The sequence below is a fragment of the Danio aesculapii genome, chromosome 24 (genome assembly GCF_903798145.1).
Source record: "Danio aesculapii chromosome 24, fDanAes4.1, whole genome shotgun sequence".
Taxonomy (NCBI): Eukaryota; Metazoa; Chordata; class Actinopteri; order Cypriniformes; family Danionidae; genus Danio; species Danio aesculapii.
Genome location: NC_079458.1, coordinates 4,477,427 through 4,493,511, shown reverse-complemented (window position 1 = coordinate 4,493,511; position 16,085 = coordinate 4,477,427). Strand labels below are relative to the sequence as shown.

Genomic DNA, 16,085 nt, shown 5'->3' with positions numbered 1-16,085 from the left:
GGTGGCTCATTGGTGAGCACTGTGGCTTTACAGCAAGAAGGTTGCTGGTTCGAGCCAGTTGGCATTTCTGTGTGGAGTTTGCATGTTCTCCCCATGTTGGCGTGGGTTTCCCCAACAGTCGCTATATAGGGGAATTGAATAAACTAAATTGAAAGTGTATGGGTGTAAAACATATACTGGAATAGTTGGCGGTTCATTCTGCTGTGGCGACCCCTGATAAATAAGGGACTAAGCCAGAGGAAAACGATTGAATGAGTACAGATTCACACCATAGTTTTGTGCATATATATGAATATTTCAGCATGGCTAAATATATTTGTTGACCAATCAGCATCCAGAACTAGAACAGCTATCAGAATTAAGTGAAATATCTATACTAACACAATCTATCAAGTCACCTATGATCTCTTTGATATAGATTATATTTCTAGTTGACTGATGGTTTTGATCATATGTTTTGCAGAGCTGCAGATGGTTTGTGTTTAGTTTCATCGTAATGCTCACAGAAAAAGATGAGCTGAAATGAAGACTCTGATCCTCTATGAATGAATGTGTTTGTGTCTGTAGATATAAATGGACACAATCCAGGTCAAAAAGCTCCTGTCAGCGGGTCGAGCCGCACTCACTTCCTGTTCTATCTCTAGACCACACACACACAAACACAACCACAACACAGAGACACACACACACACACACACACACACACCCAAGACAGCTCACCAACACCCTTCCTCGTTTTCCTGTTATTCGCCTTACATCTAACGAATAAAGTTAGAATTGGCTAATAATAATATGGAGCTGTTTTCAGCATGACAACAATTGAATGTTTGCTGAGCATCAAACCATCCAATTATTTCTGAAATATCATGCGACACTGAAAAGAGGAGTAATGATGCTGAATAACCTGCACGACTCACAATTTATATATGCTGTAAATGCAGTATACACGGCCACTATATTAGCTACACCTGTCCAACAGTTTGTTAACGCAAATTTCTAATCACATGGGAGCAACTCAATGGATTTAGGCATGTAGACATGGTCAAGACGATCTGCTGCTGTTCAAACCGAGCATCAGAATGGGGAAGAAAGGGGATTTAAGTGACTTTGAACATGGCATGGTTGTTAGTGCCAGACGGGCTGGTCTGAGTATTTCAGAAACTGCTGATCTACTGGGATTTTCACACACAACCATCTCTAGGGTTTACAGAGAATGGTCTGAAAAAGAGGAAATATCCAGTGAGCGGCAGGTCTGTGGGCGCAAATGCCTTGTTGATGCCAGAGGTCAGAGGAGAATGGCCAGACTGGTTCCAGCTGATAGAAAGGCAACAGTAACTCAAATAAGCACTCGTTACAACGGAGGTCTGCAGAAGAGCATCTCTGAACACACAACACGTCCAGCCTTGAGGCAGATGGGCTACAGCAGCAGAAGACCACACCTGTCAGCTAAGAACAGGAAACTGAGGCTACAATTCACACAGGCTCACCAAAACTGGACAATAGAAGATTGGAGAAATGTTGCCTGGTCTGATGAGTCTCCATTTCTGCTGCAACATTCAGATGATCGGGTCAGAATTTGGCATCAACAACATGAAAGCATGGATCCATCCTGCCTTGTATCAGCGGTTAAGGCTGGTGGTGGTGGTGTAATGGTGTGGGGGATATTTTCTTGGCACACTTTGGCCCATTAATACCAATTGACCATTGTGTCAACACCACAGCCTACCTGAGTATTGTTGCTGACCATGTCCATCCCATTATGACCACAGTGTCTCCATCTTCTGATGGCTACTTCCAGCAGGATAACGCTCCAAGTCATAAAGCGAGAATCATCTCAGACTGGTTTCTTGAACATGACAATGAGTTCACTGTTCTAAAATGGCCTCCACAGTCACCAGAGCTCAATCCAACAGAGCACCTTTGGGATGCAGTGGAACGGGAGATTGGGATCATGGATGTGCAGCCGACAAATCTGCAGCAACTGTGTGATGCTATCATGTCAAAATGGAGCAAAATCTCTGAGAATATTTCCAGTAGCTTGTTGAATTTATGATACGAGGCATTAAGGCAGTTCTGAAGGCAAAAAGGGGGTCCAACCTGGTACTAGTAAGTGAACCTAATAAAATGGCTGGTGAGTGTATATAAATTATTAAAAACAATACTTTTAAATGATTATTTTTTTAATAACAATTTTGATTTTTATTAGATAGTATGATATTATAATATTTAATTATTGCAGCTGGAAGGGCTTCGTCCACATGAAACATATGCTAGAGTAATTGCCGGTTAGTTCCTCTGTGGTGACCCTTGATAAATCAGGGACCAAGTCGAAGGATCGTTAGTGAGTGAATATTTAATAACAGTAAATAATAATTATTATAATAGTCACATTAAATCTAACTCAAACGTTTCATTTAACCCTTTTATTTTAAGTTTCTGTTTATACCAGGACACTGCAGGTAATTATGGGTAAGAATATTAACTAGTTATCACGACATTTCCCCAGATGATTTACCAAAATTATTGTAAAAATGTTATGTTTTAATATGCAAATGCGACATTATAAATTAAAAACAAATGTTCACAGTTGTTTCATATGTTTGTAGATAATTATGCAAATTATATATGAACATATGTCTGTGAAAACTTTCCGATTATAGATATAAATATAGCTAAAGTTTGGTGTACGTGCTGTTTAAGTGGAGATTTATAGCTCAATTAAGGAGAAAAAAATATTGATATAAAACAGCCTTTAATATATGTATAGTAATTTAAATCTGCAGATGCAAATTGAGACAATGTGTTGAAATAAACATTTAAAAGTGTATACTGGATGTTTTCTTCACATTGTACTGGAAAAAGCACTGTAGTGTCTCACCTTTATGTTAGGAAGTATACATTTAGATCATCAATATGCATTTATAACTTCACAGAAAGCACACAAAGTCAAATTCAATCATTTTTCTTCTTTATAATTGTATAACTTTCATACAGACTCTACAATGTTAACAGAATATTTCATTTCATCCAGTTTTAAAACTCTAAAACATCTTATGTACAGCAACATCCACATAAACACACACACATATACATTGATTTTACACACAGCAGTCACATTGGTTTTTAAAGACACACTTTGACAGTGATAACAAACACAGGCAGCATCAAATATGGCAGGACGGTTGGCTCTCCGTGTTTGGTTTCATTCGTTTAGTGCACAAACGTCGCTGACAGTGAACGAAGCACACACAAAAAAGCAATAGCAGATGAACAGAATATGGAGGACAGTGTTTGCGGGCAACGTTTTGGTACACAAATGCACAGTCTGAGAGGCAGCTTATGAGTGTTATCTGGAGTTAAATTATCTTTAATAAGTACATCTTTACTACAAATAAAATCCAGATCTGTGAGGATACCCTGTAAAATTCCCTGTGCGTTCACACTGACAACACTCAAGTCCAGTTTAAAGTCAAAACTAGCCGTATTGATTTTGTTAGCTCACATTGCTAGTTTTGTGGTGAACAATTCATCTGTGCGTTTCATTAAGAAAAAAGAATATTGTTTTCCCTTGTAATCCACAATTGAAATCTCTATTAGATTACATCTGTATGAGGTATTAACATACTTAACCACGCCCCTCCAGTTGTCGCTATGACAACAAACAGAAACGGAGGAGGAGTCTGTTAGTTTGTAATAACTCTCCCCAAACCCTTTTCCAGATCTTTCCGAATGAAATTCCTACTTTACTACATCCAATCAGCTCGCAGTGGAAAAAACAAGCCACGCCCACTTTTTTCTCATTTTATATTCCGTTTCTCTTGGAACTGCATCACAATACCAAAAAAAAAAATGGTCGCAGCTTGCGGTTCATGCGGACTTTAAGAATATCCACGCTTTGATTGGCCTTTCCACCACTGCTCAATTGAATAAAGTTCAACTGCTAGCTTTAGCCTCAAAATTGTCATACTAATACAGAGTATTTAGCCAGATCTCATGAACAAACATAACGTTTTTACGTATTGTTCGAAAAGTGGCTAAGTTGTACGAATTCATACAATTTAACCAGTATGAAAACACACAATTTTTTAAAACCCCGCCCCCATGAGCAAATCGTACTAACATGTACAAATCAGATACAAATTTAGCCACGAAATCAAACAATTTACGAATTTGAGATCGCTTTGGAATATTAATGACATTTGGTTGGAAATCGTAATCAGTGTGAACGCACTTTTAAGATAAAATAATTTCGTTTGTCAGATTAAAAAGTGCCCTGTTTACTTTGTGAGCAAATCAGGCTAGCACAAGCATCGATAACATTAGCAACATCAAAGCAAACTAGCAGTGACGTTAACCATGAGGTATTCATCTATCTGTAGACTCAATTAATATACTACAGCTATGATTTCGCTTTTCGTTATTTCATGTTAGCTGAGCAGGTTAGCATATACACCATAGCCGATTTTATAGACATATAGTTTTATATAAAACATCTTTTCTTGCTACGCTACATATAGATCCGTTTTGGTTCTCAGTGCTTGCAGCATCCAGGCATCGCCGTCTTTCCTTTTACCAGTGCAAATTTAGAATATAGACGTGATTTATTTCTTTTTATATATCTGTATATATAAAAAATATGGAAAAAATATATATACTCTCAATAAAAAAAACGGACAAATCAATAGGTTTTTCGGTGGCGTCAAATACTGCTATTTGTTTTCAGCGCTACATGCATCGCGTACAGCTTATGTATTCACGAACTCAACATCACGAGGACTTTGGATGCCATACGATAATCAGTCCAAAGATTTTCCTGAGTTTAAAAAGAGGCTCAGTTTTAGGATCCCACGTTCAGCGAGAAAACCTGGTCGATCACGCATTGATCCGCAAATGTTCGTCCTGTGAAACCCAGTGATTTCTCATGGCATCTAAACGTCTCCTCTTTCTCTGTCTCGTTCAGGAGTTTCCCAGACCGGCTGAGTCCTCATCAGGGGTCCGTCAGGTTTGGCTCTGCTTATATTTCTTCCTCCGTCAGTCATTGACCAGAGTACAGGGGATCATCAGGGATTGTTTGGCCTGTTCATACGCTTTCAGAAAGTCTTTATATCTTGGAGCGCAGCCGAGCCAGGCTTCCCCGAAATGCACACGTCCTGTGAAGAGGAAACTTCCTGCGCCGGGACGAACGCCGCACTGTAAAGGGGTACGGATCTCGCCAGAGCGTGTCAGGCGGCCAGATTCAGGGAACAACGCAAACTTCTGCCGGTAAACCCGCGTCGCGCTCACTTTGATCACGGCTGCTTTTAGATTAGAGTCTGTTCCCACTGAACGGATGTTTCCTCGGACCACTGGAGAGTAAACACAGAGCAGTGTTCATCAGAATGGGTGGATACATCATACAGTTAATACACAAAAACACTTCATTGAACATCACCTATATACTATATAACTGCAGGTTAACTATGTTTATATATAATACTTTTAACTGTTAAAGCTATTAGTTACAAGTGAATTGGTTAAAATTATAAGTAACTAATAAAGTTACGGTAACTAATAACCTTAGCTTTTCTGAATCATATCTTAATAAGATAATGTGCCTTTATCCTAAAAACCACAACCAAGGCAAAATTAAGAAACTCACCGAAGTCACTGGTGCAGACGGCCATCAGGATCTCAGTGTTATTGCAGGGTCTGCAGGCTCCTAAGAGAAGAGAAGAGAAGAGAAGAGAAGAGAAGAGAAGAGAAGATCAGGACGTGCAGCTGCTATTTTACGGCTCTGCTGGAGGTGTGATTGATGGAAATGACCTCCTCATAGGTGTGATCATCTTACCTGATCAAAGCCCTTTGTCCTCATTATAGACCCTCACACTACCCTTTTCCTCTCTAATGCTCATCTGCCTGGTAAAGATTAGGCTGAACAGCTGATCTCATAAAACCAACCCACACAGGAATTAAACCTTGTCAAGCTGAAGGTCTGCATGAACCGGTAGTTGCTGCAGACTGTTATTTCAGTATGATGATGTACTTCTAACTGAAACGGAATATTGAGTAGGGGGCGTGGTTTATCTTTGCTCTCCTCCTCTCATCTTTCACTAACGGTTAGAGGGGCGTGGCTAAGCATATTTCGGCCAATCCGACAAACTGACATCATCAGAGGAACAGAAGCAAATGGACAGATTTTGATTACCAAAACAAACTTGTTTTTTTCAGAGTATTTAATTGATACTAACATAAATATAAACGTTGTAAATTTTAATTTCACATGGACTTTAAAGTTTATAGATGTGCTTTTAGAAAACATAGCTTTTAATTTAAAAGAATTAACCCAGGGTAGATGGCATAAATAACCTAAAATTATTAAAATAAGACTGATATACAGATTAGGCAGTGTTTGGTCTAAGTCTCCTAATTTTTTTGTGTTATATATATATATATATATATATATAATTTTTTACTTTATATTTATTAGTGCTGACCAAAAATTAATCAAGGTTAACTGCATTGAAAATAAAAGTCTGTTTTGATATATGTACATACACACACACACACACACACATATATATATATATATATATATATATACAAGTAAACATTTTCTCAAATATGTATATTTGCGAAAGAATATTTCATAACATGTATATATAAAATTATATATATCTATCTATCTATCTATCTATCTATCTATCTATCTATCTATCTATCTATCTATCTATCTATCTATCTATCTATCTATCTATCTATCTATCTATCTATCTATCTATATATATATATATATATATATATATATATATACACACAATAACTTGCCTAATTGCCCTAACCTGCCTAGTTACACCTTAGTTACCCTAGTTAAGCCTTTAAATGTCACTGTAAGCTGTATAAAAGTGTCTTGAAAAATATCTAGTCAAATATTATTTACTGTCATCATGACAAAGATAAAATAAATCAGTTATTAGAAATAAGTTATTAAAACTATTATGATTAGAAATGTGTGGAAAAAAAAATCTTCTCTCCATTAAACAGAAATTGGGGGAAAAAATAAACAGGGGGGGCTAATAATTCTGACTTCAACTGTCCATAATAAATATATATAATACACATACATACAGTATGTCAAAACAAACTTTCATTTTGGATGCAAATTAATAGTGATTAATCTTTGCCCAGCACTAATATTTATCAACATCTACACATTGTTTTGGTTAAAGTCTGTATAATTGAAGTTTTTTCATTTTTCATTTGTGTAATTAAAGCTTTTGATGATTAAATATTTCCTTCATATATTAAGCGTTTCATTAAATGCATCTTGAGCTGATTTCGACAGCTCTACACGTGCACTTTTGAACAGCGCAACAGGTCTGTGTGTTTGTGTGAGAGAGAAAGTTGTGGGCCCTTTAAAACTTTTAAACGTCCTTCCCAGACCCGTCTCCGCTCCGCTCCCAAAACTCCCAACAAAAGATCCACTTTTTTCAGTTGCAGGGTCTCAGCCCAACCCCCCCGTTACCACAGCGACTGTGCTCTCATGCAAACCTCACTATAGAGGCGCAGGATCCTCCACACGGAGCTTTTGTGTTTCTCTCCATCCCCCTTCAGTCTCGACTCTTCCTCCCCCGACTCTCACCACTGCCCAGCCGAGGCCTCCCAAAACTTACTTCACAATCAATGCGATTCCACTATATCAGGCTGAGAGTAAAGGAATGAATTTGGTGCAGTTTTTTGCATGAAGCAAGGTGTGGAATGTTCACTTGGCAGATCTACTCTAAAACGCATTCCTCCAAAGTTCAAGACTCATTAAAGTGTGAATGAATGCTCTGTTTTGTCTGTCTGGTTTCTCAGATTTTGCACCCCCCATCTATCCATCCAGCCTGAGGTCACAGGTCAACTCAAACTTTATCTCCAACCATGCAGAGCTTTGTAGAGTTTGCACAGTGGTGTCGCTAAAAGCATCAACTCCTGAAGGTTTGATTTTGGTTTATGCAGCAAATTAAATTAGATTTGTTTTTATTTATGCATATATTAGTTTATTTAATGCAAATAAACTGTCTATTTTAAATGTTTCACATAACTTATGGATATAAAACATCAAAATATGGACACAATTATGCAATTATGCTATCTGTTGAACTCAAAAGAAGCTATTTTGAAGAATGATGAAAACCTGTAACCATTGGCTTCCATAGTGGGAAAAACAAATACCATGAAAGTCAGTGGTTACAGGTTTCCAACATACTTCAAAATATCTTCTTTTGATCTGCACAGTTTTTTTGCTAAAAGCATCAACTTCTTAAGGTTTGCAGAAATATTTCATTGTTGCATTGTGTAAATGGGAGCATGATTTTGGTTTGTGCTTCAAATTAAATGAGATTTGTTCTTGTTTATGTAAATATTATTAAATGCAAATAAAGTGTCTTTTAATGATTCATATAACTTTTATGGATATAAAACATCTAAATATGGACACAATTATGCTGTTTTACTGATATATTTATGCAAAATTAAACATCTACATTTTTTTGAAGGATACCGGCTAAGTTTAACAATATAATATGACTATTAATGAGTATTTTGGGGTTGCACTGTGCTTCTTAAAGGGATAGTTCAATTAAAAATGAACGTTTACTCTCCCTCAAGTGATTCCAAACATTTTAGGAGTTTCTTTCATCTGTTAAACACAAAAGAAGCTATTTTGAAGAACGATGAAAACCTGTAACCATTGGCTTCCATAGTATGAAAAACAAATACCATGAAACTCAATGGTTACAGGTTTCCAACATTTTTTAAAATATCTTCTTTTGATTTGCACAGTTATTTCAGTTTTAAAATTTATTTTTGAAGGGTACCGGCGAAGTTTAAATGTATAAAATAACTATTAATGAGTATTTTGGTGTTGCATTGTGCTTCTTAAAGCGACAGTTCACCCAAAAATGAACATTTACTCACACTAAAGTGGTTCCAAACATTTATGAGTTTCTTTCATCTGTTGAACACAAAAGAAGCTATTTTGAAGAATGATGAAAACCTGTAACCATTGGCTTCATAGTAGGAAAAACAAATACCATGAAAGTTAGTGGTTACAGGTTTCCAACATTTTTCAAAATATTTTCTATTGATCTGCACAGTTATTAAAATTTTAAAATTTATTTTTGAAGGGTACCGGTGAAGTTTAAATGTATAAAATAACTATTAATGAGTATTTTGGGGTTGCATTGTGCTTCTTAAAGCGACAGTTCACCCAAAAATGAACATTTACTCACACTAAAGTGGTTCCAATCATTTATGAGTTTCTTTCTTCTGTTGAACACTAAAGAAGATCTTTTGAAGAATGATGAAAACCTGTAACCATTGACTTCCATAGTAGGAAAAACACTGACCAAGTCAATGATTACATTACATTTGAACATTCTTCAAAATATCTTCTTTTGTGTTCAACACAAATAAGCTAAAACTGTTTCCAAACAAGTAAAGAGTGAGTAAATGATGACAGAACTTTCATTTTTGGGTGAACTATCCCTTAAATACGTCACGAAAAGCTTATTGTTCGCAATATTTTTTATTTGTGCAATATTTTTAAAATGTAAACTTCTGCTAGATTGAATATATATTTCAGTGAATGTCTTTTGTGTGATAATCATGATGTTTTTTAATGAAATAGGACTCATTCTAATGATGTCTTTGACCAACATGTTTTCCAGAACATTCACCTTCGCTGCTGACTGGATCAGTGTTGATTGATGGCTGCGCCGTCCAATCACCTCTCAGCTCGTAGCGGAAGGCAGCGATGCGTCGGCTGATATCCCGGTGTGGTGTGGCCTGCAGGAACAGTGCGGGTCGTTCTCCGGGCAGGGCACTAAAGCAGCGTACATGGGCTGGGCCGGGTGTCGTGGAGGTCTCATCTCCCACCAGAAGCTCCAGGACTCCATCGCGCTCCAGATGCAGCTGAGCTCCACCCCAGTGTGGATCCGGCTTGACGCAGACTGACACCGGGCTCCTGCTGGACTCGCCCGGCCCCATGGCACTCCAGGGCAGACGGGGCGACAGGGTGAGACGCAGAGCTCCAGCGGGATACAACCACTCCACCGAGCCCTCCGCACACCTCAACCAAACCTGCTCCACATTCTTCACCGCCTGAGAAAGACCACTGAAGAAAAAATAATAATAATAAATCCACGTTAAAGGGATAATTCACTCCAAAACATTCATTCTGTCATAATTTACTCAGCTTTTACTCTACTAGAAGTTTGTTTTTTTCCTGTTAGGGCCAAAAGAAGATACTTTAATAAATGTTTAGAAAGACCACTGTAAGAAACGAGGGAGAAACCACACCACTAAACCACTCTCTTTATCCACAATTAAGGGATAGTTCACTCAAAAATTATAATTCTGTCATCATTTACTCAACTTTTACTTGTTTCAAAATTGTAGGAGTTCTGTTAAACCTAAAAGAAGATATTTTGAGAAATGTTTAGAAAGAAACCGGTAACTATTGACTTCCATAGTATTTGTTCCAACTATGGAAGTCACTGGTTACCGTTTTTCAACATTCTTCGAAATATCTTATTTTTGTGTTCAACAGGAAAATGTCACTTTTAAAGTATTGGAACTACTCGAGGGAGAGTAAAAAGCGATTAGATTTTAGTTTTTGGCCTAAGAAAGACCACTGCAAAAAACAAGAGGGGGTCAACCAGATAAATCACACCCCTAAACCACTCTACATTTACATTTAGTCATTTGGCAGACACTTTGTCCAAAGCAACTTACAATTGAGGAGTTCAGCGATTCATCAAAAAGAGGCCAAAAGTGCTAATTATACAAAGGAAATTATACTCTATGGGTCTCTTTATCCACATTAAAGGGATAGGTCACTCAAAAATGGTAATTCTGTCATCATTTACTCACATTTGACTTTTTTTCTGTTAAACCTAAATGAAGTTATTTTGAGAAATGTTTGGAAAGAAACCGGTAACCATTGACTTCCATAGTATTTGCTTTTCCTTCTATGAAAGTCAGTGGTTACCGGTTTTCAGCATTCTTCGAAATGTCTTATTTTTGTGTTTAACAGAAAAATCTAACTTATAAAGTTTGGAACTACTTGAGGTAGAATAAAAAGTGTGAAAATATTCACTTTTAAGTGAACTGTCCCTTTAAGTGTGATGCAATCAGAGCACAGTCATTTCTCTTGGCCTGTTTTCTATCCTAAATGAATAGTTCACCCCAAAATGAAAATTCTGTCATTATTAACCCACCCTTTACTTGTTTAAACCCTATTTGACTTTCATCCTTATATTAAACACAAAAGAAGATGTAATTAAAAATGTTGTAACCATTGATTTCCATAGTATGTTTTTCCTACTATTAAAGTCAATGGTTACCGGTTTTCAGCATTCTTCGAAATATCTTATTTTTGTGTTCAACAGATGAATATAACTTTTAAAGGTCTGGAACTACTTCAGGGAGAGTAAATAGTGAGAAAACATTCATTTTTGGGTGAACTATCCCTTTAAGTGTGATGCAATCTGAACACAGTCATTTCTCTTTGCCTGTTTTCTATTATCCTAAATGAATAGTTCACCCCAAAATGAAAATTCTGTCATTATTTACCCACCCTTCGCTTGTTTAAACCCTATTTGACTTTCTTCCTTATATTGAACACAAAAGAAGATGTATTTAAAAATGTTGGAAACCTGTAACTATTGATTTCCAGAGTATTTGTTTTTCCAACTATGGAAGTCAATGGTTACCGGTTTTCAGCATTCTTCGAAATATCTTATTTTTGTGTTCAACAGAAACAGAGAAACTCATAAAGATTTGAAACAACTCCGGTGAATATATATTTTTTATTTTGGAATGAACTGTCCCTCATTTTGGATTTTATAAAGTTGCAGGAAAAGTTAGACGCCTCCTATCGGTCAGTTCAGCTGCAGGCATTTAAACTTTCCGCACTAATGGAAACATCCATCAGCACATCTAAAAGCACTTTTCATTAACTTTATATATGTGTTTATATTTTCCCTTGTATTTTACACACTAAACATTTAATTTACTATTTATGCGCAATACATTTGCCTACTGCGCATGCATGATAGATAGATAGATAGATAGATAGATAGATAGATAGATAGATAGATAGATAGATAGATAGATAGATAGATAGATAGATAGATAGATAGATAGATGAGTATTGCATTTACATTATTATATTTGCACTTCACTAAAAGCGTTAATATTTCTGTTTTATTGCTATAATCTGCATCACGTTTGTTTATTTCAACAATTTTAGCGGCAAAAGTATCTTAAAATGCATAATGCAAAACCGATTTATGATTAAAATTATTAATTAATACCTTAAATTACACAGAAATCGTGCAAGGCAGCAGAAAAATCAAAGCATTTGAGGATAAAATGAGGATTATATTGCATAGTTAATATGCAATATACTCGACACGGATATCATTTAACGCTGTATGTTGGTATTTTTACCTTCCTCTCCAGCTGCACTGATCTTCTGAGTAACTGGCCGTCGACAAACCCGTCAGGAATGAAATCCAAAGCGCAAAACTCCTAAATCCCCAAATCTCCATCACTGCGCGTGCTGTTATCCAGAGAGACGCGTGCGTAAAGTGCCGTTCACTGCTTCTCCAAACCTATTTTTTAAAGAACACGCAAACCTACTATTCCCATACTGTTGTCTAAACCAAAAGACGGATCAGTTTAACTGAACTTTCCCTCTCTTTCTGCAGATCATCACCCCGTCCCGTTTGAGCAGTGGCACCGCGCTCGTTCCCGTTGCCGACTGGAGCTCCAGCGCTGGACTTTTACAACTGGAGCAAACTTTAAACTCCGCCCACTCCAGGAGGCGTGGCTACAGCGCAGTTAAAGTCCAATGAATGGAGTCCCGTCTATTCACACCGGGTAAGGAAAACGACGGAGGAATTTTTAATCAGCCTGTTCTCAATGAATGTGAAGGATTTTTGAAACATAACACCGGGCTGGCAAGAGCATCCGAGTCACTTTAGCCAATCAATTACTCCGCATGGTTCGCTTAATGAACCGAACGATTCATTGATTCATTTTAGCAACTCACCAAGCATGCACTTTATCAAAACAAATTTAATTAATATTTAATTATATCTATTAGCTCTGTAATTAATGTGAAGGATTTTGAAACATAACACCGGGCTGGCAAGAGCATCCGAGTCACTCTAGAGAATCAATTACTCCGTATGATTCGTTTAACGAACCGAACGAGTCACTTGTTTATTTAATAATGACAGCACTATATCAAAATATATTTAATTCATATTTAATTATATCTATTAGTCCTGTAATTATTGTGAAGGATTTTGAAACATAACACAGGGCTGGAAAGTGCATCCGAGTCACTCAAGCGAATAAATTGCTCTTTAATGAATGGAACAAACGATTCAACTTATTCATTTTAGCACTGCCCTGTGTAAATAATAAAAATAGATTTTGACTGTACCAAAATTATGTTAACTCTGTAAAAATGCATTAACTCTGTTATGAACGTAAAGGATTTTGAAACAAAACACTGGTCCGAATCTCTCTAGCGAATCAATTGCGTCGCGCATCTCGTAAAGCGAACCGAATCAATGATTCACTGATTCACTTGATCTATTAAACGGATAGTTCACCCGATTTTTTTATTCTGTCATCAATTACTTATTTTTTTTTACTTGTTTCAAACCGGTTAACATTTCTTTCTTGAGCACAAAGGAATAGCCATTGACTTCCATAGTATTTTGGTTCCTACAATAGATTCCAATGGCTGCTTTTTATCCAATATCTCTTCAGAATATCCTCTTTTGTGTTCAACAGAAGAAAGACATTTTAGAAAAGTTTACAACCACTTGAGTATGGGTAAATGGTGAGGAAATGTTAATGTTTAAACTGTCCCTTTAACTCTGATGTGTTGTAAAGAGCACAGTGAGTTATTGTGGTCAACATATTTACCTGAACTCTCTGAATACGATGGTTAATATTGTTAATCATGTTTCCCAGAGATGGGTTGCAGCTGGAAGGGCATCCGCTGCGTAAAACATATGCTGGATGAGTTGGCGGTTTATTCCATTGTGGCGACCCCGGATTAATAAAGGGACTAAGCCGAAAAGAAAATGAATATATGATATTGTTAATCAAGAACTTACATTTTTATGGCTAGAACTCCCTATTTTACAATGCTTTTTAATGTTTTTTATGTTTAAAACACACATCAATTAAATGGGATCAAATAATTTCGAGTCCTTTCTAAAGAACATTTGGTCCCACTTTATATATTAAGTGGCCTTGTCTAATATGTACTTACACTGAAATTAATAATTAGTTACAATGTACCTATTATGTAAATACATGTTTTTACATTGTACTTTGGCTTCATGTAATTAATTTCTGTTATTGCATTTATAATAACACTGTTGACCATCCCTTACACCATAAACCTACCCAGAACACCAAACCTGTCCCTATCCCTACCCATATGCTACCTCAATAGAACCAGAAGTGTTCTGCGATACATTATGATCACATTAATCAGATTAAATTCATCAAAAATCTCTGTTTACATGGTAGACTCTTAATCAGAGTATTGTCTTAATCATAATAAAATCAGATTATTGGTGTCCATGTAAGCGTACTCAATGTCAAATCACTCTAGTACTTTTTCCATTGTGATTTATTTTATTTTTAATCAAGCATCCCAAACTGTCATTGCTAAAACATTGTAACATGGCAATTTCACAGTGCAATTCAATGCTTTAAATGTTTATTTAATAACAGATGCCTGTAGATTCAGACCCAAGTCAGTATTTTCTCAATATGATCTTAATATTAAATGTTATTATTTACATTTTAATTTTGCTAATTACTACTTTAAAACTGTCATGTATGAGCCAAATCGTTTTCATTCATTCATTCTCCTTTGGCTTAGTCCCTTTATTTATCAGGGGTCACCACAGCGGAATGAACCACCAACTTAAGTCTGGGTTATACTCGACGCATCTGCTAGTTCGCTTGAGTGCGCGCGGTGAATGTGATGTAATCGCAGTGTTTGCGGAGGTTCGATTTAGGTGCGCGCAGCATGATTTCAGCTGACAGAGTGCACAAAATGTTTTAAAGTCGAGCGAACAGTGCACGCGGTGCTGCAATTCATTTGAGTTGAATAATGAAGCATTTTGAAGAGATTTTGTCTGAAACAGGCACAGCTGTACTGGCATCTTTAAGATCCGTCCATGTGTGACCATAGGGATAACCAGATGAACAATAATTCTGGCTAGAAATTGCAACAGCTGTGGGAAAGGAAGAAAGTTTTTGTTAAAAAGTTCGGGAAAACCGTCAACCTATATAGAACCTGAGGCCATCATTTCAATATTTGGGATCAGACCACAGTCCTCATGTTTTAAGAAAAGCAAGATAAATGTGATCACCTTTGCTACGCTTTTAGCTAGAAGATTAATATTTCTGAAATGAAAAGAAAAACTTCCTCCAACCTTTAAGCAATGGCTTATGGAACTCCTACACCACCTGACCTTAGAAAAATACGATATACTGTAGGAGGCCGTACTGAAATGTTTTTTCTCATCTGGCAACCTGTTTTAGATCACATAAAGAAGATTGACCCCTCAGTCATTTTAGAAGAGTAGAACCTTTCCTTGTTTCTTTTTATTATTATTTTATAGATTTTTTAATTAATTATTTTTCTTTTCTTCCCTTATATATGACAGTAAAATATTATTATTTATTTGTATTTTATCTTAATATTATTTATTTATTTTTATAGAACCTAAATGTATATATGTTTTGTTTGTTTGTTGTGTAAATAAAGAAATAGTGAAAAGCTATTTGAACAGTATGTTTCATATCTAATATGTTCAATAAAAATAAAATAAAAACCTGAGGGATAAGTTTGTTAAGGCTAAAACAGATTATTTAATTATGGAAATATGTGTTTTCACCATTCATTTTGAATTCAAAATAATTTAATAGTTACAAAACTTAAATTAAGGAACAAATTATTTCTTTGATAACTGGAATAGAATATTTGAACCTATCTGTTTACAATGATGCCCTGTTGT

At 36.2% G+C, this 16,085-nt stretch overlaps 1 protein-coding gene across 1 annotated transcript; it reads right to left on the bottom strand.

Moving 5' to 3' along the window:
* Positions 1-2,951: 2,951 nt before the first annotated feature.
* Positions 2,952-12,873, bottom strand: metrn (meteorin, glial cell differentiation regulator). Its single transcript, XM_056450986.1, has 4 exons — positions 12,475-12,873; positions 9,699-10,135; positions 5,639-5,698; positions 2,952-5,345 (listed from the first exon to the last, which is right to left on the bottom strand). The coding sequence occupies exons 1-4, from the start codon at positions 12,573-12,575 to the stop codon at positions 5,032-5,034; spliced, it is 912 nt and encodes a 303-aa protein (XP_056306961.1). The 5' UTR covers positions 12,576-12,873; the 3' UTR covers positions 2,952-5,031.
* Positions 12,874-16,085: the final 3,212 nt, after the last annotated feature.

Excerpts from the sequence above, each read along its gene's own strand:
- metrn (XM_056450986.1), bottom strand. The coding sequence starts at position 12,575 with ATGGAGATTTGGGGATTTAGGAGTTTTGCGCTTTGGATTTCATTCCTG. Across the intron at positions 10,136-12,474 it reads CAGTGCAGCTGGAGAGGAAG|TGGTCTTTCTCAGGCGGTGA; the intron begins GTAAAAATACCA and ends TTTTTTCTTCAG. Across the intron at positions 5,699-9,698 it reads TGATCCAGTCAGCAGCGAAG|GAGCCTGCAGACCCTGCAAT; the intron begins GTGAATGTTCTG and ends CTCTTCTCTTAG.